The sequence below is a fragment of the Microcebus murinus genome, chromosome 18, assembly GCF_040939455.1.
Source record: "Microcebus murinus isolate Inina chromosome 18, M.murinus_Inina_mat1.0, whole genome shotgun sequence".
Classification (NCBI taxonomy): Eukaryota; Metazoa; Chordata; class Mammalia; order Primates; family Cheirogaleidae; genus Microcebus; species Microcebus murinus.
Genome location: NC_134121.1, coordinates 12107758 through 12133903, shown reverse-complemented (window position 1 = coordinate 12133903; position 26146 = coordinate 12107758). Strand labels below are relative to the sequence as shown.

General features: G+C 53.5%; 1 protein-coding gene across 9 annotated transcripts; it reads left to right on the top strand.

Moving 5' to 3' along the window:
* Positions 1-3: 3 nt before the first annotated feature.
* DLG4 (discs large MAGUK scaffold protein 4) lies at positions 4-26146 on the top strand. 9 transcript variants are annotated; one of them, XM_012776947.3, is made up of 22 exons: positions 4-1035; positions 1220-1318; positions 1615-1655; positions 11059-11124; positions 14602-14655; positions 14809-14859; positions 15058-15182; positions 15281-15450; positions 15552-15688; positions 15834-15978; positions 19270-19565; positions 19741-19843; positions 19979-20093; positions 21792-21968; positions 22264-22300; positions 22392-22419; positions 22552-22599; positions 22679-22780; positions 23141-23313; positions 24257-24366; positions 24893-24984; positions 25220-26146. In XM_012776947.3, exons 1-22 carry the CDS (start codon positions 1017-1019, stop codon positions 25324-25326), a joined length of 2295 nt encoding a protein of 764 aa, XP_012632401.1. In that variant the 5' UTR covers positions 4-1016; the 3' UTR covers positions 25327-26146. The 9 variants fall into 9 exon arrangements, with proteins under 9 accessions (XP_012632401.1, XP_075850221.1, XP_012632388.1 ...); XM_075994106.1 differs by having other exon boundaries at positions 975-1035; positions 14602-14656; positions 14801-14859; positions 25220-25977; XM_012776934.2 differs by having other exon boundaries at positions 975-1035; positions 11059-11223; positions 25220-25977.

The following is a 26146-nucleotide window of genomic DNA, read 5'->3' as shown; positions in this document are numbered from 1 at the left end:
AATGCACCGGGCGACGGGGGCGGGGCTTCCGGGCGGCGGGGTATGCTGGGAGCTGTAGTTCTAGGGCTCCCGGCCCTTGCATTCTGGCTGACCTAGAGTGATTACCAAGCGTCCCTTGTCTCCCTCAAACTCCTTCATCCCGCCTGTCCAAACTAGAGTCTTGTCCTTTGAAGGGGTGGTGGGATAGGATGGGACAGAAGAGGGAGGAGTGTAGGCTACTGCAGCCAGAGGGATGGAGGTAGACTGAATGGAGGACTTCCCAGGTGGAGTTAGAAGGGAGAAGTGGGAAGAGAGAAGTGTAAAATAGAGATACCAGATGTAGAGGCATGAAAAGACTACTCTTTTGGGTTCCTCATGAAATCTGTCTCCACTAACACAAAAGGGAGGGTATGGTGGTGGTAGGGATTCAAGCTGGAGTGTGAATGTCCCAAGTGTGTTCTCTTGAGATTGAGGAGGTGTCACTAACTCCTGGAACACCTCAAATTTCACAGTAGGAAGGAACCTCCTAGTTCATTGCCTCTCTCTTAAAGCCCCTGAGACCTCCCTTAACATCTTTCTCTCTGTATTCTCTGTTCCTTCCAGAGACCATGTGCCCAGGCTACACCTTTGGGCAGAAGGATTCTTCTCAGGCCTGAGAGAAACTATAGGAATTCTCATGTGCCCCTCCTACACACACTTCTCTAGTCCTAAGTCAAGAGGTCCCAAGCAATTAATACCTCTCTCTGTGCAGTTCCCACTAGGATCAGAGCCAGGAGGAGAAAAAGTTGGGCTCAGCTTCCTATCTTTTTGAGTTGTGGGAGACACTCTTTCCTGGTTCAGGAAGATGTGGTTAAGTTATGCCTGGCTTTAGGGAGAGGGGGCCAAGGTGGTGGTGGTGCCTAGGAACCTGGGGAAGAATGGAACAGCTGGTCAGTTCGGAGACTGCCTACTTTATTAACAGCTAGAATTGGGTGGGGAGAAGGCAGCTCAAATCCAATCCCAGTGGATTAGGGAGATTAAAGTGAGAGAAGAGAGAGATGTCCCAGAGACCAAGAGGTGAAAAACAAGGGTCCTTGTGGAGGGGAGGCCTGAGAGCAAAGTAGGGGGCTGCGATTCAGGGATCTGTCTTCCTTAATCTTTCCACAGGGTCTGGGGTGAAAGGGAAAAGGCTGGGGTAAATGAGGTGACAGTATGTTTGTTTCTTCCTTGTCCCAATCCTCTGTCACTTGCAATTCACCAGCTCCCAGGTCAGCCCTCTGGCTCCTGGCCCCCCCACTATTGCGGTGGGCACCCGCCCTCCTCACGGTGCTGCACAGTGACCTCTTCCAGGCCTTGCTGGGTGAGTAGCCCCAGTTTTCTGGGGGACAGTGGTGGAAAGGGCTGGCCTGGGCCCGTGAGGGCAATTCCTGAACTTCTCAGAGCTGGTTGGGAGCCTGGAGATCATTTGGTCCAAGCTGGATCCCCATGCAGGGTCATCCCCATGGTGTCGGTCAGTAGTATTAGTGTGGCCCAGCCTTGGCTAGAGGAGCTCCTCCCTTACCAGACAGACAGCAGCAGGGGTGCTGTCAGGCAGGGGTGACCTGACAGGAGAGGCCTGGGGTGGGGGAGGATAACTCAGTTCTCTTCCTGTGACAGACATCCTGGACTATTATGAAGCTTCCATCTCAGAGAGTCAGGTAAGGAGGTGGGGATGAGTCTAGACTTTCTGAAGGAGCAGGCAGGGCTGCAGGGGTGTGCAAAGTATTGCTAATATTAAACTGAGAATTGGGGGCCCTGGTGACAAAATCCTGAGTCAGTGGCCCAGGGGCTTGGGACCACTGAGAATGTACTCTCTTCCATCCTGACTGCCCCAATTTCAGGCACTAAAGAGTCCAGGGCATAATTACCTTTCAGGCTTCCTCCTGTGACTCCAGAGAGAGAACTAGGCCCCCAGGGACGCTCTCCTGCTAGCCCCTCCCTCATACCCTACCCTCTACCATGGCCTCCCTCCAGTATTTGAACAACCATGGGTGCTCCCAGCCCAACTATGGGTGCTTCGTCCTCTAAGAAATGAAATCCAGCCTCATTGTCTTTGCTGTCATCGCTGGTGGCTGGCCAGATCTCCATGTTTGCTTCAGGGCCTCTCTGCTTCGTCTTCTATCTGCTTTCCCATTATCCGGGTTCCTGCCAGCACTGAAGGAGTTAACTCTGCCAAGGCACCCCCCCATTCTGGCTCCTAGCTCCCTCCCTCCCTCCCCCTGCTTCCTCTCTCCTCCTCTCTCCCCTTCCCTCCTCGGCTCCACGGCTCCCTCGGCCGCTGCCGTTTCCAACCCCCCCACCCCACTCCCCCGCCACGGCCCCTAGCCCCTGGCCGTTTGGCAAGACCCCCCCCTACCCCGGGGCTCCCCGAAATCCAGTTCCCCTCCCCCACCCCAGCTCATGCCCCAGCCCCCGAACTCCGGGGCTGCCAGCCCCCGGTGCCCCCGCCCCTCCTGAGAATCGGGGTGTGCTCCCCAAGCCCCCTCCCCTCTACTGGGGAGCCCCTTTTAGGGCCCCCTTCCCCTCCCTCCCACGCTCCCCTACCCTTCCCTTCTCCAACCCCCTCCTTCCCCTCTCACCCCTCCCCCCATCCTGGCCCCCCCTGCAAAAGTGGGGTGCGGAGGGGGGAGGGGTGAGAACCGACGGAGGGGAGGAACGAAACTCCGATGAAGTCAGAGCCCCTTACCCGCCGCCGCGGCCAGGCCCCCCAACATGGACTGTCTCTGTATAGTGACAACCAAGGTAAGCATGATGGGGGGGCCTAGAAACTGGGGGGAGGGTATGAGTTTGAGGGGAGGGGTTAGCAAGCTTTATCTGGGACTGGGGGCCCTGGAGTGAGAGCATCAGAAGTAAGATGTATTTGGGGGTCATAATTTAGTTTTGGGGTTCACATCTGAGAAAATGCTGGATTTGGCCACAGGTGCCCCCTAGAGTGATCCCTTTGTACCTGTAAGAGAAATGGAAAAATTGGGGTGTTCCATGTTTTGGGGGCCTGGTGGGTTTGGGGATTCACCAGTGCTGTTTGAGGGAGACTTATTTAAGGAGAAGCCTGGCTCACATGGGAGTCTTGCTGGTGTATGTGGTAAGGTGGGCTACGTGGGGGTCCTATTCCCTCCCCAGGGAAAAGCTGGCTTCCAGGTGCCTTGTCCAGTCTTGGGGGGCTCCTGAAATTGGATAAAGGTTATGGTTGTGAGTGCCTGACTGGTCTGGGGGTGTCAGCTGGCAGGGAAGGGGTGGGCCTTCAGACTATAGAACAAGAATCTCCTGGTAGATACATTTGGGGGTGCTTTCCCCATTCGAGGGAACTGTTAATTTGGGGTTGATCAATTGGAATGGAGATAGTTGGGAGTTGTCAGAGGGCTGGGGCCTGACTCGGGCTCACCTGAGGGAATAGACCAGGTGAGGTTAGGATTTGGGGTACTCCCATGGGAGGTAGAAGGTTGCAGCAGCTGAGGTTGCCAGCTCCTGAGGAGGATGAGAGATTTTGGGAGAAAGGGGATTTGAGGAGGGGGGACCAGGTGGGTGGTACAAAATTTGGGGATGGCCCAGGCAGGTGTCCAATGTCCCCATCTCTTCCCACACTGCATCTAGCCCTGGTCAAGAAAGTGGGAGAAAAGCAGATGGAGGGGACTGTTCAGTTACCCCTGACACTTGGCATCAAGGTGGGGAAGGACACCTGGATTTAAAGGGTCCCTGAGGACTTATGACCGAGGTTACTGGGGTGAAAAGGCGTAGGAGGGCAGGGCTGGCAGTGGTGGGGATGTGAGGGTGTGGGAATCTGTGCAAGGTTGTCCCTGTGGTTGGAGCCTGGAAAAGGCAGGAGATCTTGGATGGGGAGCCCTAGCAAGCTCCTGGTGGATGCAGAATACCTAGTCTTTGCTTCCAGACTCTGGGACTGGAAAGCTGGATGCCTGGTGTGTGGAGGGAGGTTTGGGCGGGTGGCAGGCAGCTGGGGGCTGGGGGGTGGGACAGGAAGTGGGGGCCGGGGGAGGCGGGGTCCGGGTGAGTCACAGGCTGGGGAGGGGGTTATATTTAGTGGGAACTGCAGCTTCTCATGGGAGGGAGCTGAGGACACACATGTTCCCTGCCACAAACTCACACATATGTGTACACATGCGTTGTGCACGTGTGAGCATGGTTGGAAGTGATTGGGGGTTGAGGATCTTTAGGTCCGAAGCTCCCACCCCCTCTCCATCAGGGCTACTTGCTTGTCTCTCATTTTGTGGGCTTTGGGCTTTCTCCCAGGCTCTTTCTTCCCCCCATGCCCTGTAGTTTCCAGTGGATTTTTGTGCCTCAGTTTCTCTGGCCCAATTTCCTTTAATGTCTGTGTGATCCCCTGTTCCTCCTGTCTCCTGGCCTTAGGCCTGCCCCTTGGCCTTAGGCTCCCTGGCTGTGATCCCCTGTGTACAGGTGCATAATAGAAAGCTCGCTGGGATGTGTGGACTCTGCATCCAACACGTGAACACAAGAATGTGAGCGAGGGTGAGGGGCTTGCCTGCACTGGCAGCTATTCTGGGTAGGTGGGTGGGCTTATTCATTCGCCCCTCTGGACTCCTACTTCTTCGATGGAGCCCAGGGTTTAGCATCCCTGAAGGAAGGAGGTTGACAGAGAGGATCATGCATTTGGAGCTTTACAGAGGCGTAGAGACCCAGGCTTGCCACATTCCTTGGCCGGAAAACTTGTCAGCCTCAGGATGTTAGGGACTCCAACTCCCATAAGGCCGTGAGACACAAGATCCCTCAATGTTAGAGGGTTGCTGCCCATAGGACTGTTGGGAGTTGTGGTTCATTTCTATCCAGGGCAGCGGATGGTGGCCCAAGAGGAGCCAGCAGGGGGCACATGGTTCCTGCCCCCCCAAAATGCTGGATGGGGTAGGGAGTGTTGAGGCTTCGCTGTCGTTGAGCTCCCCGGCTCCGTCTGAGAGTCCTCCATCTTTCATTGCCTATATTTAGACTCCTGCCGCAGTAATTTAAGGAACATTTTATTGAATTCCTACTGTGTGCTAGGTCCTGTGCTTTGTGTAAACTCTGCTTTACAGCTATCACTTTGTCTTACGCGGTGCCTCTATCTCTGGCAGTATCTCTCTGTCTCGGAGCATCTCTTTCTCCCACTCCGCCCCCGTCCCTCCCCCTTCTCCCCGCGCTGCTGCCGCCGTTACCATGGTAACCGGCGACGACTGAAGTTGCGTGGCGGTCTTGAGGGCCGGGCGAGGGTGGCGGAGGGCGGAGCAGAACTAGTGGGGGTGGGGGTAAAGTGGGGGAAAGACTGGGGTATTTGCCGGAGCCTCGGAGGCGAAGCAGTTAAACCCTCCGGGTGGTCCTTATTGGGCAAAGCCAAGGTGCTGGGGGCGGGGCAGTGTGGCCAACGGCCTCATTCATTGGCCGACAGGGGCGTGGCGGAGAGGCTGTGTGGGCGAGGCTGGGGGAGCGAATGGGCGGGAAGTGGACGGAGGCGTGGTCTCTTGGAAGCAGGTGGGCGGAGTCTGGCTTACTCTATCTAAGGAGGCGGGCAACAACCCTCGGAAAGGGGAGGGGCCTTGGGGATGGGTTACCAGACAGAAATGAGGGCGGCGCTGACCCGGGAGGGGCGTGGCGAGGTCCCCTTGTGCGGAAAAGAGACAGGGCTTGAGGGGCTGTTATCCAAGTAACTGCTGGGCTCGGGGTCTTTGGAAAGGAGACTCCGAGGATTGGGACATCTGACGTCTCAATTTTCCTAAGATGGAGGCCTGTTCAGATTTTATCAAAGCACCCCTCCTACCTCAGCTCTATGTTCCAGGGAGACGGTTGCTAGGCGACAGCAAAGTCCTTGATTGCTGCGTTGCCAGGCGACAGGGAAACGGAAAATGGAGGGAAAAAGGAAATGGGGGATGGGAGAGGGTCTTAATGGGCCTTAGCGCCCACTGGTGGAGAAGCAGAGCCTGTGCATTTTCTATTCTAGAAGGAATTTCGAATCCAGCCCCTTCCGCACTGGCGCCTGAGGATCCAAGCATTCTATCCAGTTATGAAACTAGGACATTGGGGGTCATCTTGGGGGCGCGTGTAACAGATGCCGATCAACGGGGTCAATCTCGCATGGGCGAGATTCTAGGAAAGTCGTCCTTTCTGCCTTGTGCGGGCATTGTATAGAAGTCAGACAGCCGATTCGAGGAGACCCCTCACTGGGCTTTTAAGAGCTGGAGTGGAGGGCGTTCAATGGGAGAATCTTTGGAAGAGAGGCTTTCAGGTTCAGTTGTTTGGGAGAAAATGGAAGCCTCTGAAGAGACCTGAGGCAATCAGTTTGGGGTGTTCTGGAAGATTTGTGGGTCATTGCAAATTGCTGGCCAGATCTTACTTTGGTGAATATTTTCTGAGGCTTCGGTGTAGGGAAGATATATTTGGGAGCAATCTTTCAACAAGGTTGGAATTCAGAATTATGGAGGGGATGTTGAGCTGTAGGGAGAGCAGCCAGAAAAGGGAGTAATCTATGAACACGAAGGGTAAAAAAAGGATAGGAAAATATCTTTTAATATAAGGGCTCGGCAATAAATAGAAGAGATTGAAATTGAATTTGGAGGGTCTGCTTTAAAGTAAATTAAATATTCCCTGCAATTGGATTCTGGTATGGTATTGGAGACTGGTGGATTAGAAAGTCATGAGTATCTCATTAGATTGAGGGATTTGGGCTGGAGACCCCAAACAAATTTGAGGACTCCTTATTTGTATGTTTATATTAGAGTAAGGGTAATATTTGCATTAATTTCAAGTTCTCTGTTAGTGGATTGGGAGATATAATTTAGAAAGACGATTAAGGGGTATATTAATTTAAGGGCACAACAAGGATCTGTGTTTTTTAAAACTCTTGAAGAAGCATTGTCTGGCTACCAGGTGGGCAGGACTGCAGGGGAGAACTGTACTGGTTAGAGTAGGAGATGTCTTGGAATCTGAGGGGATGCTGTCCACATTAACAGTCTTGGGGGTGCTTATGGGAGAGGCAGTTTACATCCCTTGGGGGTTCTTGTAAGTGAGGAAGAAGTGCTGCTTGCTTCCCTGTTTCCTGGGAGTCCAGTAGTAATGAAATGCCCAGTGAGGTTTTGGAATGGTTGGCAGCCTGGTGATTTTGGGGGTGCGGGATTAGGTGGAATAAGGGGTCCTTGAGAACAGAAGAGATAAATTGGTAAATTTAAGATTGTCTATTTGTAGAGGGGTCAGAATAGGACTATACTGTGGAAAGTGAAGTCCATAGAGAAACAGCTGGAACCAGGGAAGTTGACGGCTAAGAGGGTCTCCCCTCACCCCTCTCTCCCATCGTGACGCTCACCCGTACTGCGCAGGCGCAGTCACCCCCCCTCCGGCCGCAGCCTCCAGTCTCCGCGGCCGCCGCAGCCCCCGCCCCTCTGCCCCTCCCCCTCCCCAACCCCGGGACCCTTGATATCCCACCACCCCCTTCCCTCAGTCCCCCTCCCCTTCTCCATGTCGGCTCGGAACAGACTCGCCTCCATGTGTCTCTGCGTGGTACGTGCCGCGGTACGGGCTCCGGCCCCGCTCCCCTCCTCCCAGACCCCCCAAATCTTAGGGTGCAAGCTTCAAGTGCTGTCGCTCTTCCTTCTGCTTGGCGCGGGGTCTCTGGGTTGCAACTTCTCGCGGACAGGCGCAGTAGGTCTCCCCTCTTAACCACTTTGACTCACACCCCTCTGCTTGGGGGGTGCAAGCCTCGGTTCCAGGTCATTCTGTACAACTGGGGTTCCGGTGAGGAGGGGGCCAAGGGGGAAGGAACAACAGCGACCCTGTCTGTCTCCCCCCAGGCCTTTTACTTGTCTTAATCCCTAATATATTGGGGGTCCATACTTGTCCCAATAGCATCCAAGCTGTCATGGGTCAGGGCTCTGAGTCCCAATGGGGTAAAGGGGGGTCCACCTTTCCTGTCCTGATTTAGATGTCTTGTAATCTGTGACTTACAGGTGTTGATTCCCCCAACTCCTGAGTTAGCAGTTTAACAGTTACTCTCCCCCACTGCAACCCCTCCACATTTTTTTTTCCCCCTTCATTGCATACACGCCGAAAATTTCCAGGGACTGAACATAGGCCCTAACCTCTTCCAGGCATATTCTGGAAACTTTGGTACCCATTCCTTGTTCCTCACTTTCCCCATGTTGTCTCCCAATCCTGAGGACCCTTTTCCTTGCTTGGTTCCAGGCACCACTCCCCTCCATGGGGGTGAGGTAGGGAGAGGTGTTTGGGGTCTCACTGGGATGGAAGTTTATCTTCATTTCCTCCCGAGGATAAATGATGAAATGTCCCTCTTCACGATTTTATATTCTTTGGGTGTACCCTGACATTTCCTCATCAGATTCAGGAATTTTCTCTGTGAGGTGGGGTGAAGATGTAGGGGAATTGGGCTCAAACCCTCCCCCAGACTCCAATACTTGGAGCTGTGAGCTTTGGTCCTGTCTAACGTTCCTTGCAGGGAATTGGGGGCCTTATGAAGTGAGAGAAGAAAGCTGCTTCCTCTCCTTCCCCCTGGACACCCTAGTTCTAGGGCATCATCCCTCAGCTTGTGCAGTGTCCAGACGAAAAGAACACTTTGTCAGGATGTGGAGTGAATAACATGTTTAGTTCATAGAGCTCTTTATCCGAGACAGTTCAGCCTTTGAGGAGGGTTATTTTGTCTATACTCCCCCTATTATCTTCTCTACTTTTTGTGCCCATGGTATTAAAACCTGAAGTTCAAGATTCTCTCTCCAAGCCTGTGGTGCACAGGATAGACTCAATCTGGATGAGCCACTATTTTCCTTTTCGATTCTAGTTGTCTCTGTGTCCTGGCTGTTAGAGTCTTCATGTTGACAGCACCAATTCTAGCCTCACATTCTCTTACTGCACCCTTAGTTTACAGCCAAAGTTGGGTTACATCCTCACCCTTGATTTAGCATCCTTAAAATTTTCGGAACATAACTCTAGTATCAGGTATTGAAGTTCATAAGCTTCCTCCCTCTTTTTTTTTTTTGAAACAGGTTCTTGCTTTGTCACCCAGGCTGGAGTGCAGTTCAAGCCATCCTCCTACCTCAGCCTCTGGAGTAGCTGGGGCTACAGGTTCTCACCACCACAACCAGCTAATTTTTCTTTTTGTAGAGGTGGAGTCTCGCTCTTGCTCAGGCTGGTCTTGAACTCCTGACCTCAAGTAGTCTTCCTGCCTCAGCCTCCCAAAGTGCTAGGATTTCAGGCATGAACCACCACATCTGGCTGAGGTTCCTCCCTTCTTTAAAAAGTAGAAAAAATTTTAGTTTATTTTAATTAATTAATTAATTTTTTAGAGACAGGGTCTCCCTCTGTTGTCCAGAGTGAAGTGCAGTGATATGATCATGGCTCACTGTAACTTAAAACTCCTGGGCTCAAGCTGTCCTCCTGCCTCAGCCTCCTGAGTAGCTGGGACTACAGGTGTATGCCACCAAGCCTGGCTAATTTTTTTTTTTTTTTTTTTTTTTTTTTGCAGAGATAGGGTCTTAGTGTGTTGCCCAGGCTGGTCTTGAACTCTTGGTGCTCAAGCGGTCTCCCAAAGTGCTGGAAGGGGATGGGATGGGAGAAGCATGATCCGTTATACCTGGCTCACCTCTTTTTTTTAATTAAAAAAAAAAGTCTCTTTTTAAAGACAGGGTCTCACTATGTTGCCCAGCTGATCTCGAATTCCTGGTGTCAAGAGATCCTCCTGCCTCAGCCTCCCTAGTAGCCTGGATTACAGGCACATGCAACCATGCCTAGCTTTAGCTTCCTCCCGTTTGATCTTGCAACTATTGCCCTCCAAATGTTGGGGTATTCAGCCTTTCAGAAACTTTTGTGAGGGAAATTCTACCTTCTCTTTTTACCCATGTGTGTGTGTGGGGTGCATTCTGTCTTCTCCAGTCCCTGAGGGTAGCCCTTCTTAGGGTACCCTCCTCCCTCTTCCTGAGCCTGGAGCTTGGGAGGGTCTGCCTCTGTGGAGGGCCGCCGCTGAGGAGAGGAGCATGTGAGGGCAGAGGCAGGTACAGACAGAACCAGGCAGATTGCTGCCCTTCACTGCTGTCTCCATCTGCCCTTTTCCTCTCTCTCTGGCCCCTAGTTAATCTCATTTACTGGTGTCCCTATTAAGCTAGTACAAGAGGCCCTTGAGATGGCAGCTGGTTGGTTGGGCAGGGAGTCAGGTCATGTTGGGCTTTTTACCCCCCAAACCCAGAAGGAAACCAGGAATTCACTTGTAGGCTCAGCATGCTACCCTCTTCCCCCACCAGGGAACCCGGCACCCATTCCTGCCCCAGTCCAGAGCCCTACTGCCTCAGTTCTTCCCCTTCCTCCCCCATCCCATCCCCTTCTAGTATATCCGGATTAGCTGGCTGGGCTGTGGGCTGTTGTAGGGGTGGGGCCCCTTTGCTGACTGCTTAGGAACCATGGAGGCCAGTGAAGGAAGAGCTGGCCAAGCTTAGCCTTGTCCTGCCCTGGGGGGTTGATGCCAAGTGCCTGCCAGTTAAAGGGCCTGACTCTGGTCCCTGCCTGGGGTATGCGAGGTGCTGGAGAGCCAGTTGCTCACGGAGTAGAGGCTGCAATGGGGAGACTGAAGCAGTGAAGTGGGGTGGGAAGGAATGCAGAGCAGGAGCAGCAGGGGAGCATGGGAGAGGGAGGCCTGAACAAGAGAGTAGGACTAAGATGATGAGGGAAGTAAAGATGGGGAGGAGATGTAGAGAATGGGGGTATGAGTGTCGGGCTAGAGCTCTGAAAGGATGGAGGGACTTGAATATGAAGGCCTGGGAAGGTGGTGAATCCACGGATGCCAAAGGAGGGGCTATGCCAGAAAGAAGGCCAGCGTCCTAGGATGTGAGAAGTAGGAGTTGGGGGTTGGACTTGGGACTTGGGAAGGGATGAGAGTTGCCAGAGGGGACTGTTGGGAGAGTGGAGAGAGGGGAGCCAATGGGCTAGAGGAGAGGGCGGGGGAGGAGCTGGTCAGGCCCCAGGGCCTTCAGCACTGCACTGGCTGGGGAAGAGGAGGCGGCCAGGGCGGCCAGCCTGGAGCCTGAGGCACTGGGCGGGCCCCAGTGACGCCTCTGTCCCCTTCCCCAGAAATACCGCTACCAAGATGAAGACACGCCCCCTCTGGAGCACAGCCCGGCCCACCTCCCCAACCAGGTAAACGCCCCCGAGCTGGTGCACGTGGCGGAGAGGAACTTGTCCCACCTCGAGGCCGTCCACGGGGTCGTGGGCCACGCCCACCTCTCCCCCCTCAAGGTAGGAGACCCTGGCGGCCCCCTCCCCAGTGCGGCCCTCGGAGCCTCGGAGCTGCAGCAACCCCCAAGGGCCGGTAGGGTGAGAGAGAGCCTTGGGGGGAAGGCTGGGACTGGGCTGGGACTGTCTGGGGCTTGGGCTCCTGGGGCCTGGGGGAGGGGGCATTTGGGGGGCTGGAAACACCTTATTCCCACAGAGGAGAAACAGGTCAGGCAAGTGGGAGTGGGTGAAGAGCCTAAAGCCAGAGTGTGTGTGTGTGTGTGTGTGTGTGTGTGTGTGCACGCGCGCGCTTACGCTCTGGTGTTGTGTGCCTGTGTGGTCAGATGTGTGCATCCCCCAAGAGGCCCCCCAACGCCTGGGCCCTCTTCATTCTTTCATACCCCCAACCTGCATTTCTGTTGTCTGTGTCCAGCGCTCTGTTCCAAGCGCCTGCTGCCCTCATTTGCTCTTGTCCCTTCCCCTCCTCCCCCCACCTCCGCCTCTGGGCCTGGCTCACCCTGGCCCTGAGTCTCCAGACCTTTTCTATCTGTCTGGCCTGAGACTTCACTTGGTGGGGCCCTCCTGCCTTGTCCCCTGCCCCAGCCTTTGCTCCCCTCCTGTGCTCTTTTCCCCCCTCCTCAGCCTTTCCCTCCCTGCTGGCTGGCTGGCTGGCTCTTGATGCTGTCTCTCTCTTCCTCCCACGCATTCTCCTTCTCCCTCTCCCTGATCCCCAGCTCAGGCCTCTGCGGCCTGATCAGTCCTCTCCCTGTGTCAGCCAGCTCCCCTTCCCCAGTTTCCCCCTTCCCCATTCATCATCTTTCCTCCTCCCTCACTCATCCTCTTGGGCTCTCATCCCCACCCATATCTTCTTTCAGTCCCCCTCTGTCCCCTCCTTATTATTCACCTCCACCTGTCTCCTCTTCTCTGCCTTTTCTGTACTCACAGTGTTCTCCCCTCTCCAGCTCTGGGGAGGCCTTGTTTCTGAGACCTTCCATTCTCCAGTCCACTTTCCATCTCCTTCCCCCTCACTCTCCTCTTCTGGGGACACAGGATGGGGAGGAATGGAGAGCACCAGGCAAGCTGTGAGATTGAGGGGGACACTGTGGGGTCAGGGGTGGGGATTCTAGGATGCTATGGGATGCCCTGCGAGGGGAAGGCTGCTAACATTTTCCCAAGAAGATGCAAAGGAGTTTCCGAGTGTAGGCATGGGGAGGGGCAGCAGCAGGTTTGGGGGTGAGAAGTGGCAGGAGAGGGGCTAGGAAGCGTCCTGGGGCAGGGGCCAGACAGGGAGGAGGCCAAGAGGGCAGAGAGTGGATGGAGCTGATTAGGAGCAAGGAAAGTAAGGCCCTGGAGATGCGGAGGGTGCAGAATATCTGTGTGAAACTCTGGCTGCTAGCAGTGAAGGAAGGGGCCATGACTAAGTCCCTGGGGAGGGGGAAGATGAGAGAAGGGAGGCTTGAAGGGTGGTAGTTAGTACAGTGCATGGGAGTGCTGGGGTCAGCTCAGGAAGCAGAGGGAAGTGGAGGGAGAGGGTGCTGGCGGCCATAGGTATGGGAGGGAGGTCTCAGGACAATGCTTCAGCTGGGGGACAGGGGAAGCAGCCCAAATTTTCAGAGGAGATGGGGAGGTGGATTGGGAAGTGAAGGATTGTTACTTGAGGGTAATCTTGAGGGTCTGAAGATTGGGTAAGGGAGAATGGTGATGCTCTTTCTGGGGAATCAGAAATTGGGATGGAGGAGGATGGGAGATTGATAAGGAATGGGGCTGGAGGGTGGGATAGGGACAGGGAAGCAGCTGGAGAATGGAGGCTGGAGTTGGAAGATGGACATTAAGGCGTGGGGACAGGGATATAGTGGAGGGTGGGGGATGGGAGTAGAGACAGGGATGGGAAGCAGATGAATGTAGTCCTGGTTGAAAGATGGGCCTCAGGGAAGGAGATTCTAGGTTGAGGATGGGGCATGGGATGGAGGATGAACATGTGGATGGGGTTTTGACAGTCAGTGGCTATTGGTTGGACAACAGCGTTTGCTGAGATTTGAAGGACTGGAGGATGGTATGGATATGAAGTCTATTACAGAGCTTGAAAATGGTCAGTAATTTGTAGGATTGAGAAATAGCAGTAGGAGATAGGAGGGACCCCATTGGAGGGAGAGAGCAGCAAGGAGACTAGGGAATCCTTGCACTTGGGCGGCTCCCAATAAATATTTGTTTAAGGAGGAAATAGGTTGGGGACCCCCGGAAGGATGCTCTTTGCGGCCTCCCTCCATTGCCATAGAGACATGGCTACGGTTGCCGTGGCAATTGGGGAAGCCCCTAGGACCGGCTTCTAAAGCTGGCCCCGCCTGGGAGTCTAAAGACCAGGCGACTGACGTCAGGAACCTGGGCACGCCCCACTTTAACCCTTTCCCGAAAGAAGTGGGGGTAGAGAGTAGATGAGCGGGATGGGACCCGGATGTGTTTCACCACTCCCCCTTCCTGACGTCCTTTGCACTGCGTGGGGTGAGGGGCCTAGGGGAGAGAGGAAGGCCCGTTATTCAGGATGCTCTGCGCCCGCAAACCTCTTCAGCCTGGCCTTCTCTCAGCCTGGCTATCGCAGGGCGGGGCCCAGGGCAGGAGAGGCGGGGCTAGCGGATCCCTTCTGCGTTTGTTCGGGAATCCTGTCGACCCTAGGCCACGCCCCATCCCCCTGTCTGTTGTCCTGACGACAGGGCCTCCTGGAGGTGGGTCTCCCCAGGTCTTGGCTGGTCCTAGATACCGTTGCTAGGCAACATGGTCCTAGAGGAAGGGGTGGATTGGATGGCGGGTGGGTGAGACTGAGGGAGGGGCCTGCAGCTGGGGAACCCCGGATTCCTGCCGCGAAGGGTTTAGGGCAAATGTGTGTGAAGGTGAGGGACCGACCTGACCTAGGGGAGGGTTATGAAGATATCTGGGCATATGTGGGATGATAGGGACAAGGATGGGGACAGAAAGGGGGGGCAGGACCCGGTGGACATGAGCCCTGGGGTGTACGTGTGTAGCACATAAGGCATGTAACACCCCATGGTGTTACATCCGGTGAGAAGCTCCCCCCACCTGCCCCCCCTCTCCCCACTCTTTACCATCTGCTGCTCCCCTCTCCGTCTGGCTGTCTCCCTTCCCGCTTCTCATACACCTCCTTCCACACGCAGGGCGCCTGCACTGGGCAGAGTTAGATCCATGTGTGTGTGCACGCGAGCGCGTGCGTGTGTGTGTGTGTGTGTGTGTGTAATGTGGATTGAGGCTGGGTCCTTGAGGAGCTCCAATGGAGGTGGGGTGGGCTTGGCTAAGAGGCTGAAAGGGTAGCCAGTCTGGTGGGACCCTTGGTTATGGGCTCCCTCTTGAGCCAAGGCTCAGGCAGCTTTGTGTCTCCTGTTTCCCCTACAGGCCAATTCTCCCCCCGTGATCGTCAACACAGACACCCTAGAAGCCCCAGGATATGTGAGTAGTTTAGATTTTAGGGCTAGGGCCATTGTAAAAGGAAAGAAGGGGAGAAGGGCAGGATTGGTTTCCCAGCAGCAGATGGTGGCAGGTTCTCAGGCAGGAATGTCTGTCTCACTGTTGTTGTGTTTCTGTCCCGTGCTGGAGTTGCAGGTGAATGGGACCGAGGGGGAGATGGAATACGAGGAGATCACATTGGAAAGGGTGAGCAGCCTCCTCCATCTGAGACCCCCTGGCTCCCTGTCTGTGCCCCTCCCTGAGCCCATGTTGTCTAGATGGCTAGCCCCTTCACCCTGTCCTTTCCTGCTCTGGCAGCAGCTCGCCAACCTGTCCCCCTCCTTACCCACCTTGTCTGAATTGGACAGTGAGGGGAGCTGACCCTCTTCCCCTCCTTCTGCCCAGGGTAACTCAGGTCTGGGCTTCAGCATCGCAGGTGGCACTGATAACCCACACATCGGTGACGACCCATCCATTTTCATCACCAAGATCATTCCTGGAGGGGCTGCAGCCCAGGATGGCCGCCTCAGGTGGGGAGAGGAGACAGGGATTAAGATGCTGGTTCCCTGAAAAGGGAGGGCCAGAGCAGCAGGAGGCTCTTGGCTCAGGCCCACCTTGCTGCTCCCAGGGTCAACGACAGCATCCTGTTTGTAAATGAAGTGGACGTGCGGGAGGTTACCCACTCAGCGGCGGTGGAGGCCCTCAAAGAGGCAGGCTCCATCGTCCGCCTCTATGTCATGCGCCGGAAGCCCCCAGCTGAGAAGGTCATGGAGATCAAGCTCATCAAGGGGCCTAAAGGTAGTGACTCATTTTGTGCCTACCCCCATCCCAATAGTCCATGCCCCGAGGCTGCTTCCTAGGCACCTGGGCACCCACCTCTGCCCTCCCCCCACATCCAGGTCTTGGCTTCAGCATCGCAGGGGGTGTAGGGAACCAGCACATCCCGGGAGATAACAGCATCTATGTAACAAAGATCATCGAAGGAGGTGCTGCCCACAAGGATGGGAGGTTGCAGATTGGAGACAAGATCTTGGCGGTGAGGACCCCATCCCTTTTCTAGCCCAGACCTGGGTCTCACCTGCTGGCCCTCGACAGGCCCAGGTTCCTTATTACCTCACTTCAGCACATCTGCTTTGGGGCCATTTCTGGCTCTATCTAAACTTTGCCTCCCTTGACCCCAGGTCAACAGTGTGGGCCTGGAGGACGTCATGCATGAGGATGCTGTGGCAGCCCTGAAGAACACGTATGATGTTGTCTACCTAAAGGTGGCCAAGCCCAGCAATGCCTACCTGAGTGACAGCTATGCTCCCCCAGACATCACAACCTGTGAGAGCCCTGCAAATCCCAAAGCTCCCCATGACGTGCAATCCTATGGCGTCCCTGTGGCTGTTTCTGTTCAGATGTTCCCTATGAAATAGCCACAACCTCTGATACTTGCTGTGGGTGGAGAAGAGATGGAAAATCAGTCACCATAAAAGAGCTAGAAAAGATTGTCAACACTGTATCCCCCAGAAGGCATAAAGCCCAGTTGGTTTTATGGCTAATTTTATCAAATTCTCCAGGAATAGATAATTCTTATGCTCTTTCAGAGTATAGGAAAAGATAAAATGTTTCACATTTCATTTTATAAGGCCAGTTCAAATGGTCACAAAGACAGTGTAAAAGAAGGAAAGTATAGACCTATTTTCCTTTTGAATAGAGATGCAAAAGTTTTAATAATATAGTAGCAAACCAAACACAGCAGCATATTAAGAGAATAACATTGTCACAAAGTAGGGTTTGTTTCAGAAAACTAAAGGTGGTCCGATAGTAGGAAATCTTCTAATATGATTCATTATATTAAAAAATTAAGGGAGGAAAACTATAAGGTCATTTCAGATAGATATGGGAAAGACATTTGATAAAATTCAATGTCTCTTTTTGGATGAAAACATTTAGTAAACTAGGAACAGAGGAAATTTTCTTAACATGGTAAAGAGTAGTTACCAGAAACCAAGAAAGAATATTGCATAATGATAAAATCCTATCAGTATGTTCATTATGTTAGGAAATAGGCAAGGATGCTTCTTATCACTGCTATTATTATTATTATTATTATTTTAGCCATGAGCAATGAGCTAGAATATTATTGTTCTTTATTGCTTTAGAGCAGGGTTTCTCAGTGTTGATACTCTTGACATTTTTGGACCCTGTAACTTTTTTGTCATGGGGGGTTTCCTATGCATTGTAGAACATTTTAACAGTATCCCTGGTCTCTATCTATCAGATGACAGTGGTACTCCTTCCCTACCTCAGTCATAACAACAAAAAATGTTACTGTCCCAGCAAAATTACCCTGGTTGAGAATCACTACTTTAGAGATTTCAGACAGGCATAGCAAGATGAGAAGAATAAATAGATACTACATTTGAAAAGTGAGAAACAAAGTTATCTTTATTTGTAAATTATACTATTATCCGTCTATATAAAAATCTAAGTGAATTAACTGAAAAATTTAGAGATAATATGGGAAGTTAAGAATGTGGCCCTATCTATGGCTGGGCACAGTGTCTCTCACCTATAATTCCAGCATTCTGAGAGGCTGAAGTGGGAGGATTGCTTGAGGCCAGGAGTTTGAGACCAGCCTGGGCAACATAGCAAGACTTTATCTCTAGAAAAAATAGAAAAATTAGCTGGGCATAATGGCGCATGCCTGTTAGTCCTAGCTACTTGGGAGGCTGAGGCAGGTGGATTGCTTGAGCCCAGGATTTTGAAGCTGCAGTAATCTGTGATCGCCCACTGCATGCCAGCCTGGGTGATAAAGTGAGACCCTGTCTCTTAAAAAAAAAAAGTGGCCACGTGTAAGATAAATGCCAAGAATTAGTAACTTCCCAGCAATAATAAGATGTAATAGGTAAAATGCTCCCTTTCACTATAGAAAGAAACTCTATAAAATTCTTAGAAATACCATCTTGACAAGAAATATAAGATTTGTATGATGAAAATGATGAAACGTTACTGAAGGACATAAAACAGGGCTGGAAGGAGTGGAGAGTCACACTGTGTTTCTGGATGGGAAGATAATATGCTAAGGATCTCAACCCTCTTCACATTAATGTATACATTTTATGCAATCCTAATCAGAATTTTAATGTTGTTTTTCCCCCCGGGAACTTACAAGGTTGATTCTAAAGTTTGACGGGAAGAATATGCGTGGGAGAATAGCTAAGACATTTTTGGAAAAGAATAATGAGATGTGACTGCCCCTACTAAATATGAAGTCATACTGGAAAACCATATGAAAATCACATGGTACTATTCCTAAATACCATAACCTACCGAAAGGAACCTGGGCTCCTTGGAAAAAGGGCCAATTCCAGACCTTGGGCAAGAAATGCATGTGATTAGCTTACAACATCTTTCATACTGGAAAGCAAGAAAGATTCTAAGACCCCTAGGGTCATGTTAAAGACACAGGAACTGAATTGAAAGGGCTCCTACTGGCCATTCCATACAAACTTATTAAATATGTTATAATCCATGAGGTCATAATAAAACTTAAAAATAATTTGGAGGATGCTAGGGAACTCATTCTGAAACTGGTAAATAAAGGGAAAATGCCAAGCATTTTTCCTCCACTTCCTATACTAAATATACCTCCGAGTAAACAAAAGGTTGACATTGGACAGTTCTTCATAGAAGAATTTCCACTGAGAAATGCTGCCCCTTCAAAAAAAAAAAAAAAAGACTATCACCATTTTGCAGTTGCTGATAAGTATCAGAATCAATCAGAATCTGGCAGTGATCATTAGTGGCTGCTAAACTTAGGTGAGAGGCAGTCGTGGCACTTTATAATGGATGAATGGGGCTGACAGCCCGCTGCTTGATCTTACCCAACAGCCAGCCAGGCACTCCTGCATCCTGGGGTCATGCAGTGGGAAGTGCACAGCGCCACCTATGAATTGTACAGTACTTACTCCAAAAAATTGAACTTCAGTCTGATTGAACCTCTAGAACAGACTACTAGTTTACAGGAGATAACAGGGTCAGAGGCGTAGGTTCAATACCACCACAAGGAAGTAAGCAGTGATTTTCCTGTTAAATTTCCTTCACGGAATGTGGGAAATTCTTTTAGACAAATGACCCAGTTTTTCCAACACATAAATGGCCAAGGGGGCGGGGAGAAGAGGGAGAATTTTATGGATTAAGAGATTTGAGAGATACAGTAACCAAAAGCAAGCTTTATGGTGTTAACATCCCCCTTTGACTTCCCCATCCCTGGCATACCAACGATATATAACCTTGAAATCCTTTATCCGCTAGGAGAACCAGCCTTTCTTTTATTTTTTTTTAATTTTAAAAATATTTCTTTTCATTATTGTCTTGTTCATTTTTCTATTTTCTATCTTTTAGGGGCCATGTAGTCAGAAGAATCAGCCTTTGATATCACCTATAAATTCCTGACCCCCAACGTAGCTGTAGTCTGATGTCCCCTTTACCACCCCGCCCTAGGATCTCTGGCAGAATAACGTCCCTTCTACCTGAGTTTGGCTGTCTTCATTCCCTAGGGAGAAGGAGGGCTGGGGCTGCTGTTGCTCCGTGCATTTCCATCTCATTCTTCTTCCTGTCTTCCCTCAGCGTATTCCCAGCACCTGGACAACGAGATTAGTCACAGCAGCTACCTGGGCACCGACTACCCCACAGCCATGACCCCCACTTCCCCTCGGCGCTACTCCCCAGTGGCCAAGGATCTGCTGGGGGAGGAAGACATTCCCCGAGAACCCAGGCGAATTGTGATCCACCGGGGATCCACGGGCCTGGGCTTCAACATTGTGGGTGGCGAGGACGGTGAAGGCATCTTCATCTCCTTCATCCTGGCTGGGGGCCCTGCAGACCTCAGTGGGGAGCTGCGGAAGGGGGACCAGATCCTGTCGGTGAGGGAAGGCCTGCCCCTGCCTGCACCGCCCCTCCCCCCGGGCAGACCCTCTTGGGAAGGGGTGCGGGTGGGCTGATGCCTGGTCCTCTTGCTGGACCATTCCCTGCTCCACCTGGATCCTAGAAGGGCTGCCTGCCTCTCTCCCCTGACTTGGCCTCTCCTCTTCTCTCTAGGTCAACGGTGTTGACCTCCGCAATGCCAGCCATGAGCAAGCAGCCATTGCCCTGAAGAATGCGGGTCAGACGGTCACGATCATTGCTCAGTATAAACCAGAAGGTACCAGGCCAGAAGCTCCCCATCCTATGGGCTAAGATGATCCTCAGAAATGTCCCCCCAGCTGATGGCTTCAGTGGGAGTGGAGGGGGTGTTAGGATGGAGGCAGAGCTCAGGAACCTTCTCGTCCTTCCTCAGAGTACAGCCGATTCGAGGCCAAGATCCACGACCTTCGGGAGCAGCTCATGAACAGCAGCCTGGGCTCAGGGACTGCCTCCCTGCGGAGCAACCCAAAGAGGGGCTTCTACATCAGGTCCGAGGCCTCCCGGGCTGGGCTCTTCAGGCTGCTCCAGGTTCCTCTGTGTCCTGCCTGTTCCTCTTTCTCCAAACCCTGCCGGCCCTAGCTTCCCCACACAGGCCTGCCGCCCAGCCAGCGTTCACGTGCTGGCCTGCACAGGCTAGCATGGGAAATCTTCCATATGGATTGGAAAACGCCCTCTGCCCCAAGTGCCCTAGTTGCCTTCTAGCCCCTGGTCACCCTGGCCCTTTCCCAGGACTCCCAGATTACCCCCTGATTTGGCACCCAGGAGGTTAATGCCTGGCATAGCAGGGGCTTCTAGGGTATTTTAAATGTGTCCCCAGCCTTCACATTCCTGTGGCAGTCCCGGGGAGATGGACCATAGCTCTCTTGCCCTGTCTCCTGTCCCTCCAGGGGCATTTTGTTCCTTTCTTAGGACTCCTGTCCCCATTGACTCCTCTTGCCTTCTCTCCCCCTGGGCCGGCACTGTGGCTCAGGCTTCTGCTGGAACCTCCTTCCCTTCCTCCCTGATCCTGTCCCCTCATGCACGGCCTCCTCCGCTGCTCTGCTCTGCAGATGTCTCTCAGAGATGTCAGCCCTGCCCTGACCTCTTCCCGGAGGACCAGACCTGCACTTCTGGCCATATGCTTTCTGGTCATCTCCACTGAGATGTCCCACAGGCATCTCATACTCAACACGTCCCACACTGAACTCATCATCTTTCTCCTTGTGTTGTTTGGACTTGTGTTCTCTGTCTTGCCAAGTCAGCATTTCCTCCCTTTCTGGATGGTACCACCGACTCCCAAATGCTTGGCACAAACCAGAGTCCTTTCTTGGCCCTTTCCTGCCTGCTGGGGTCTCTTTCCTTCTCCTGTCCCAGAGCTTCTCTGCATCTTTGCAGAGTATGACCACTCAGAGAGAGTGGTCATTCCTTCTTTTGTCCCAGGGGTTGTAACTTATTGACACAGCAAGGAATTTGATAGTGATAACTGTAACCAAAGTTTGCAAACGAGGGATTTTTTTTCTTATGAATTTTAATATACAAATATTTTTGAAACAGAGTTTGGCTTTGTTGCTCAGGCTAGAGTGCCGTGGCGTCAGCCTGGCTCACAGCAACCTCAAACTTCTGGGCTCAGGTGATCCTCCTGCCTCAGCCTCCCGAGTAGCTGGGGCTACAGGAATGCACCACCATGCCCGGCTAATTTTTTCTATATTTTTTTAGTTGTCCAGCTAATATGTTTCAATTTTCAGCTAAATTGTTTCTATTTTTAGTAGAGATGGGGGTCTCGCTCTTGGACCAGCTCAGGCTGGTCTCGAACTCCTGACTTTGAGCAATCCTCCCGCCTCGGCCTCCCAGAGTGCTAGGATTACAGGCATGAGCCACCAGGCCCAGCCTTTTATGAATTTTGACGGAGTGAAGGTTACCCCTGCGGCTTTGTGATGTGCATGTATATTGCAAACTGCTTTCTTGAGCGGGCGGAGTTCTGGCTCTCACCCTGGAAGTTGCATTCGGTGTGTACTGAAAGATGGTTAATAGTTGTGGTGATTAAGAGTTATAGTGGAACTTTTGGTCCTCACAGTATTTGGGTTCCTCAGAGTCCACAGCACCCATTGGAGTGCCATCAGCAGACCTCCAGGTTAGGGCTCAGGGTGTCTGGTGTGTCCTTCCTGGAGTTCTCAGCTGGCCTCTGACCGATACCCACTTGTCTCTAGGGCCCTGTTTGATTACGACAAGACCAAGGACTGCGGCTTCCTGAGCCAGGCCCTGAGCTTCCGCTTTGGGGATGTGCTGCATGTAATTGACGCTAGTGATGAGGAATGGTGGCAGGCGCGGCGGGTCCACTCTGACAGTGAGACCGACGACATTGGCTTCATCCCCAGCAAACGACGGTGAGGCTCCTGGGGTCTGTAGCCTTCTTGCCACAAGCGCTGAAGTTCCCAAGGTCCTCCAGGGTGGGCAGCCAGTAGGGGATGGGTCTGCCCTCTGACCTCTTGGGGGTCCTCTGCTGAGTCCTCCTGGGGACCATGGCTTCCATGAGCGTTTGGGGCAGACAACTCCTCATTGAGGAGCACAGGGTCTGGGGCCTGCTGGGAAATGGGGTTGTCAGGCGGTCCAGAGGGTGGGGGCCGTAGGGCTCCTCACTGCGCATTTCCCTACCCCCCCATCCCTCCATGTATCCCACAGGGTTGAGCGACGAGAGTGGTCAAGGTTAAAGGCCAAGGTAGGTAAAAGAGGGGTGAGCTTGGGTGGAAGAGCAGGGGCTCATGGTGTTGAACTCTTAACCAACCGCTTGACCTGCTTTCTCTTCCTAGGACTGGGGCTCCAGCTCTGGATCACAGGGTAGGTAGGGCCAGTTCGGGAAGATGTGGGGTGAGACGAGCACTGAGCTGCTCTTGAGATCTTCAGGAAGGCGAGACAGGGGCTCCAGGTCCCTGCCTAGGAGCCCCTCGCAGACACCCTACCTCCCACCAGGTCGAGAAGACTCGGTTCTGAGCTACGAGACAGTGACGCAGATGGAAGGTGAGCCCTGGTCCCTGCCTCGGCCCCAGCCCTTGATACTCCCCTTCTGTGCGCAGCCTAATCCAGGCTTTCTCCCCAGTGCACTATGCTCGCCCCATCATTATCCTTGGGCCCACCAAGGACCGTGCCAATGATGATCTCCTCTCTGAGTTCCCCGACAAGTTTGGATCCTGTGTTCCCCGTGAGTGCTGGGGCCTTGGATGCAGGTGGGGGCGGGGTGGGGATAGGCCGAGGATCCCCACCCGTGGGGGCCATAGGCAGAGCCACCTGCGGGCAGTGGTGTGCAGGGGCACACAGCGTTTCAGAGAAGAGGTGCTTCTCAGGCACCTCACATTCCATAGTAGCCATTCCCTGGCCAGAGACATGGGAGCCCTGAGCATACTGGGGGCGGGAGTTCTGTTCCTCCTCAGTGTTGATCTTGCCAGCAGCCCCCTTCCACCAAAGGGCCAGCCGGGCTCTTGTGGGCTTGATTGATATAGGCAGGTTTCAAGCCAGAGGGATGGTGGTTAGATCTTTGGGGGGTGGGGTGACTTCCTGGCAGATACGACACGGCCCAAGAGGGAGTATGAGATCGATGGCCGGGATTACCACTTTGTGTCATCCCGGGAGAAAATGGAGAAGGACATTCAGGCACACAAGTTCATTGAGGCCGGCCAGTACAACAGCCACCTCTATGGGACCAGCGTCCAGTCCGTGCGAGAGGTGGCAGAGCAGGTAGGACCTGGCGGGCATCTGGTCCTCTTCCTCCTCCCCTCTCCCCACCCCATTGCCTCCCTCCAGCTCTCTCTAACTCTCTTTCTCTCTGTCTCTTTCCCTGCTGGGTCTTGGCTCCGCTCCTCCACCTCCTTCTCCTCTTGGGCAACTCTGTCTGATGCCTGCTCTCTTGTGCCCCGCTCCCCCCACCTCACTTCCTGACCCCAAACTCCCCACCACCATCTGTCCCCTTTCTCTGCTTCCCTCCCTCCTCCTTGCCCCATTTCTCCTTTCTTCCTGTGGCTTTGTCTTTGGTGGCCTGGCCTTACCCCACTTGGTCCTTCCGCTTTTCCTGATCCCCCTCTGGCCCTTTCCTGACTCCTCACTTTTTCTGGGGCCCCACTCCCCTCTCCTACTCCTGCTAACTCCTTTTCCCTGCTGCTCCCCACACTGCCCACCCTCCCTCCACTGCTCCTTTCTCCATCTGCCTCCCCTCCCTCCCATCTGTCTCTCCTTGTTCCTTCCATCTGTCTGTCCTCTGTCCGTCCTCCCGTCCCTCCTCCCTCTATCCTACTTCCTTTCTCCTTTTCCTTTGCTTTCCTTCCCCTCCTGTCCTATTGCTGCCTTCTGCACCCCCACCCCACTCGCCGCTGCCCCTGTTACCCCTGCTCTGCCACCATCTTTTGGGTCTGCCTGTTTCTCCTCCCTCCATTCTGTCCCATCCCTGCTCTCTTCCCTTGTTCTCCATCTTCCCCTTTCCTTTTTCTCTCTGTCCTTTACTCTGTCTGTTCATACTGCCTTCCTGCCCTGACTCTGCCCACGTGTCTTTTGACATCCACGTCCCCTCCCCTTTTGCCAACCTCCTGTTCCCCACCTTTCCATGTCCTGTGTCCCATCCTGGCACCTCTGTCTGTCCTTTCCTACCACCTGCTGGCCCCCCTCCACCCACCCTGCCTGCCCCCAGGGGAAGCACTGCATCCTTGATGTCTCGGCCAATGCCGTGAGGCGGCTGCAGGCGGCCCACCTGCACCCTATCGCCATCTTCATCCGCCCCCGCTCCCTGGAGAATGTGCTGTGAGTATGGTCATGGGGGTCTCCCCTCCGCTCCCCCACACCAGTGGCCCTAGGCCTCACAAGGCCTCTGCGTTTAACTCTCCCCTCACAACTCTGGACACAGTTCCAGCAGCCCTTGAGGGGGATCTGCACGGAGAGCTGGAACCTGAGGATCAGGAAGTCCTGGCCTTTCCCCTCCTCGCCTGTCTTGGGCGAGGCAAGACTACAACTCCCAGCAGCCCCTGGGGCACATGCCTGCTGGGCTAGCCAGGGCCCAGGGACTGTCGGGAATTAGAGTTCAAATCCTTTCTGTGGGGCTGAAGGCTGGAAGGATGCAGCTCGGGAGAGCTCCCTGGAGTAGCCGCACCTGTCTGGGGTGGAGTGCGGGTGGGGCTCACCTGTGGCCCCAGAAGATATTGGGAGTTGTATTATTTTGTTGTGTCCTCCAAATAAGAAAATACTGGTTGCAACTTAACAGCCGTGGAAGGAGGAGGTGAAAGGCAGGGTGGGGCACGCCCTCAGGTCTGCGTCTCCCTCCCTTTCGCAGAGAGATTAACAAGCGGATCACAGAGGAGCAAGCCCGCAAAGCCTTCGACAGAGCCACCAAGCTGGAGCAGGAGTTCACAGAGTGCTTCTCAGGTGAGGCTGCAGCGAGGCGTTGCCAGCACGCAGAGCACCTCTGCTCAGCTTCAAAAAAGCCGCCCCCACCGTGTGGATGGCTTCGAAAGAGGTGGCCCCTATGGGTGGGTGCAGCCCCATGGTTCTTTGTCTCGGAGAATTAGAAAAAGGTGCCCCTTCCTCTGGGCTGGTGCCACCCCCTTGACCAAGTGTCCTCTGGACCTTGGCCTCACTCCCTGCTCTACCCCACTCCCAGCCATCGTGGAGGGTGACAGCTTTGAGGAGATCTACCACAAGGTGAAGCGTGTCATCGAGGACCTCTCAGGGCCCTACATCTGGGTCCCAGCCCGAGAGAGACTCTGATTCCTGCCCTGGCTTGGCCTGGACTCGCCCTGCCTCCATCACCCGGGCCCTTGGTCTGGACTGAATCGCCCAAGCCCTTCGCACCCCCTTGCCTCCCTCCCACCCCTTCTTATTTATTTCCTTTCTAACTGGATCCAGCCCATTGGAGGGGGGACACTCCTCTGCATGTATCCCTGCACCCCAGAACTGGGCTCCTGAACCCCAGGAACCTGGGGTCTGGGGGGGAGCTGGGCTCCTGGTTCCGAGCCCTTGCTCCTTAGGAACCCTACCCCCTCCCCGCCCCCAACGCACACACACACCCACCGGGGGCCACCTGCCCTCCCCATCTTCTCCCACACACATTCCAGAAGTCAGGGCCCCCTCAAGGAGCACCCACTGCAGGGATGCAGGGCCTCAGGCTCCGCTCTCTCCTGAGGCAGGGTCTGGGGTCACCCCTGCCCTCATCATAGCTCCCCATGTCCCTTGATTTCTCATTTATTTTTTCCACTTTTTTTCTTCTCAAAGGTGGTTTTTGGGGGGAGAAGTAGGGGACTCCTCTGCGGGCCCCCTGCCTTCCACATGCCCCCCACCTTTTTTCTTTGCCGGTTTGCATGAGTGGAAGGTCTAACTGTGGCTTTTTTTTTTTTCCTGGGATTTTTTTTTTGGGGGAAAGGGGAGGGATGGGTTTAGGGACTGGGAAATGTGGGAGGGAGGGTGGGGGGCAGGGGTTGGGGTTCGGGTGTCCGGGAGCCAGGGAAGACTGGAAATGCTGCCGCCTTCTGCAATTTATTTATTTATTTTTTCTTTTGAGAGAGTGAAAGGAAGAGACAGATACTTGAAA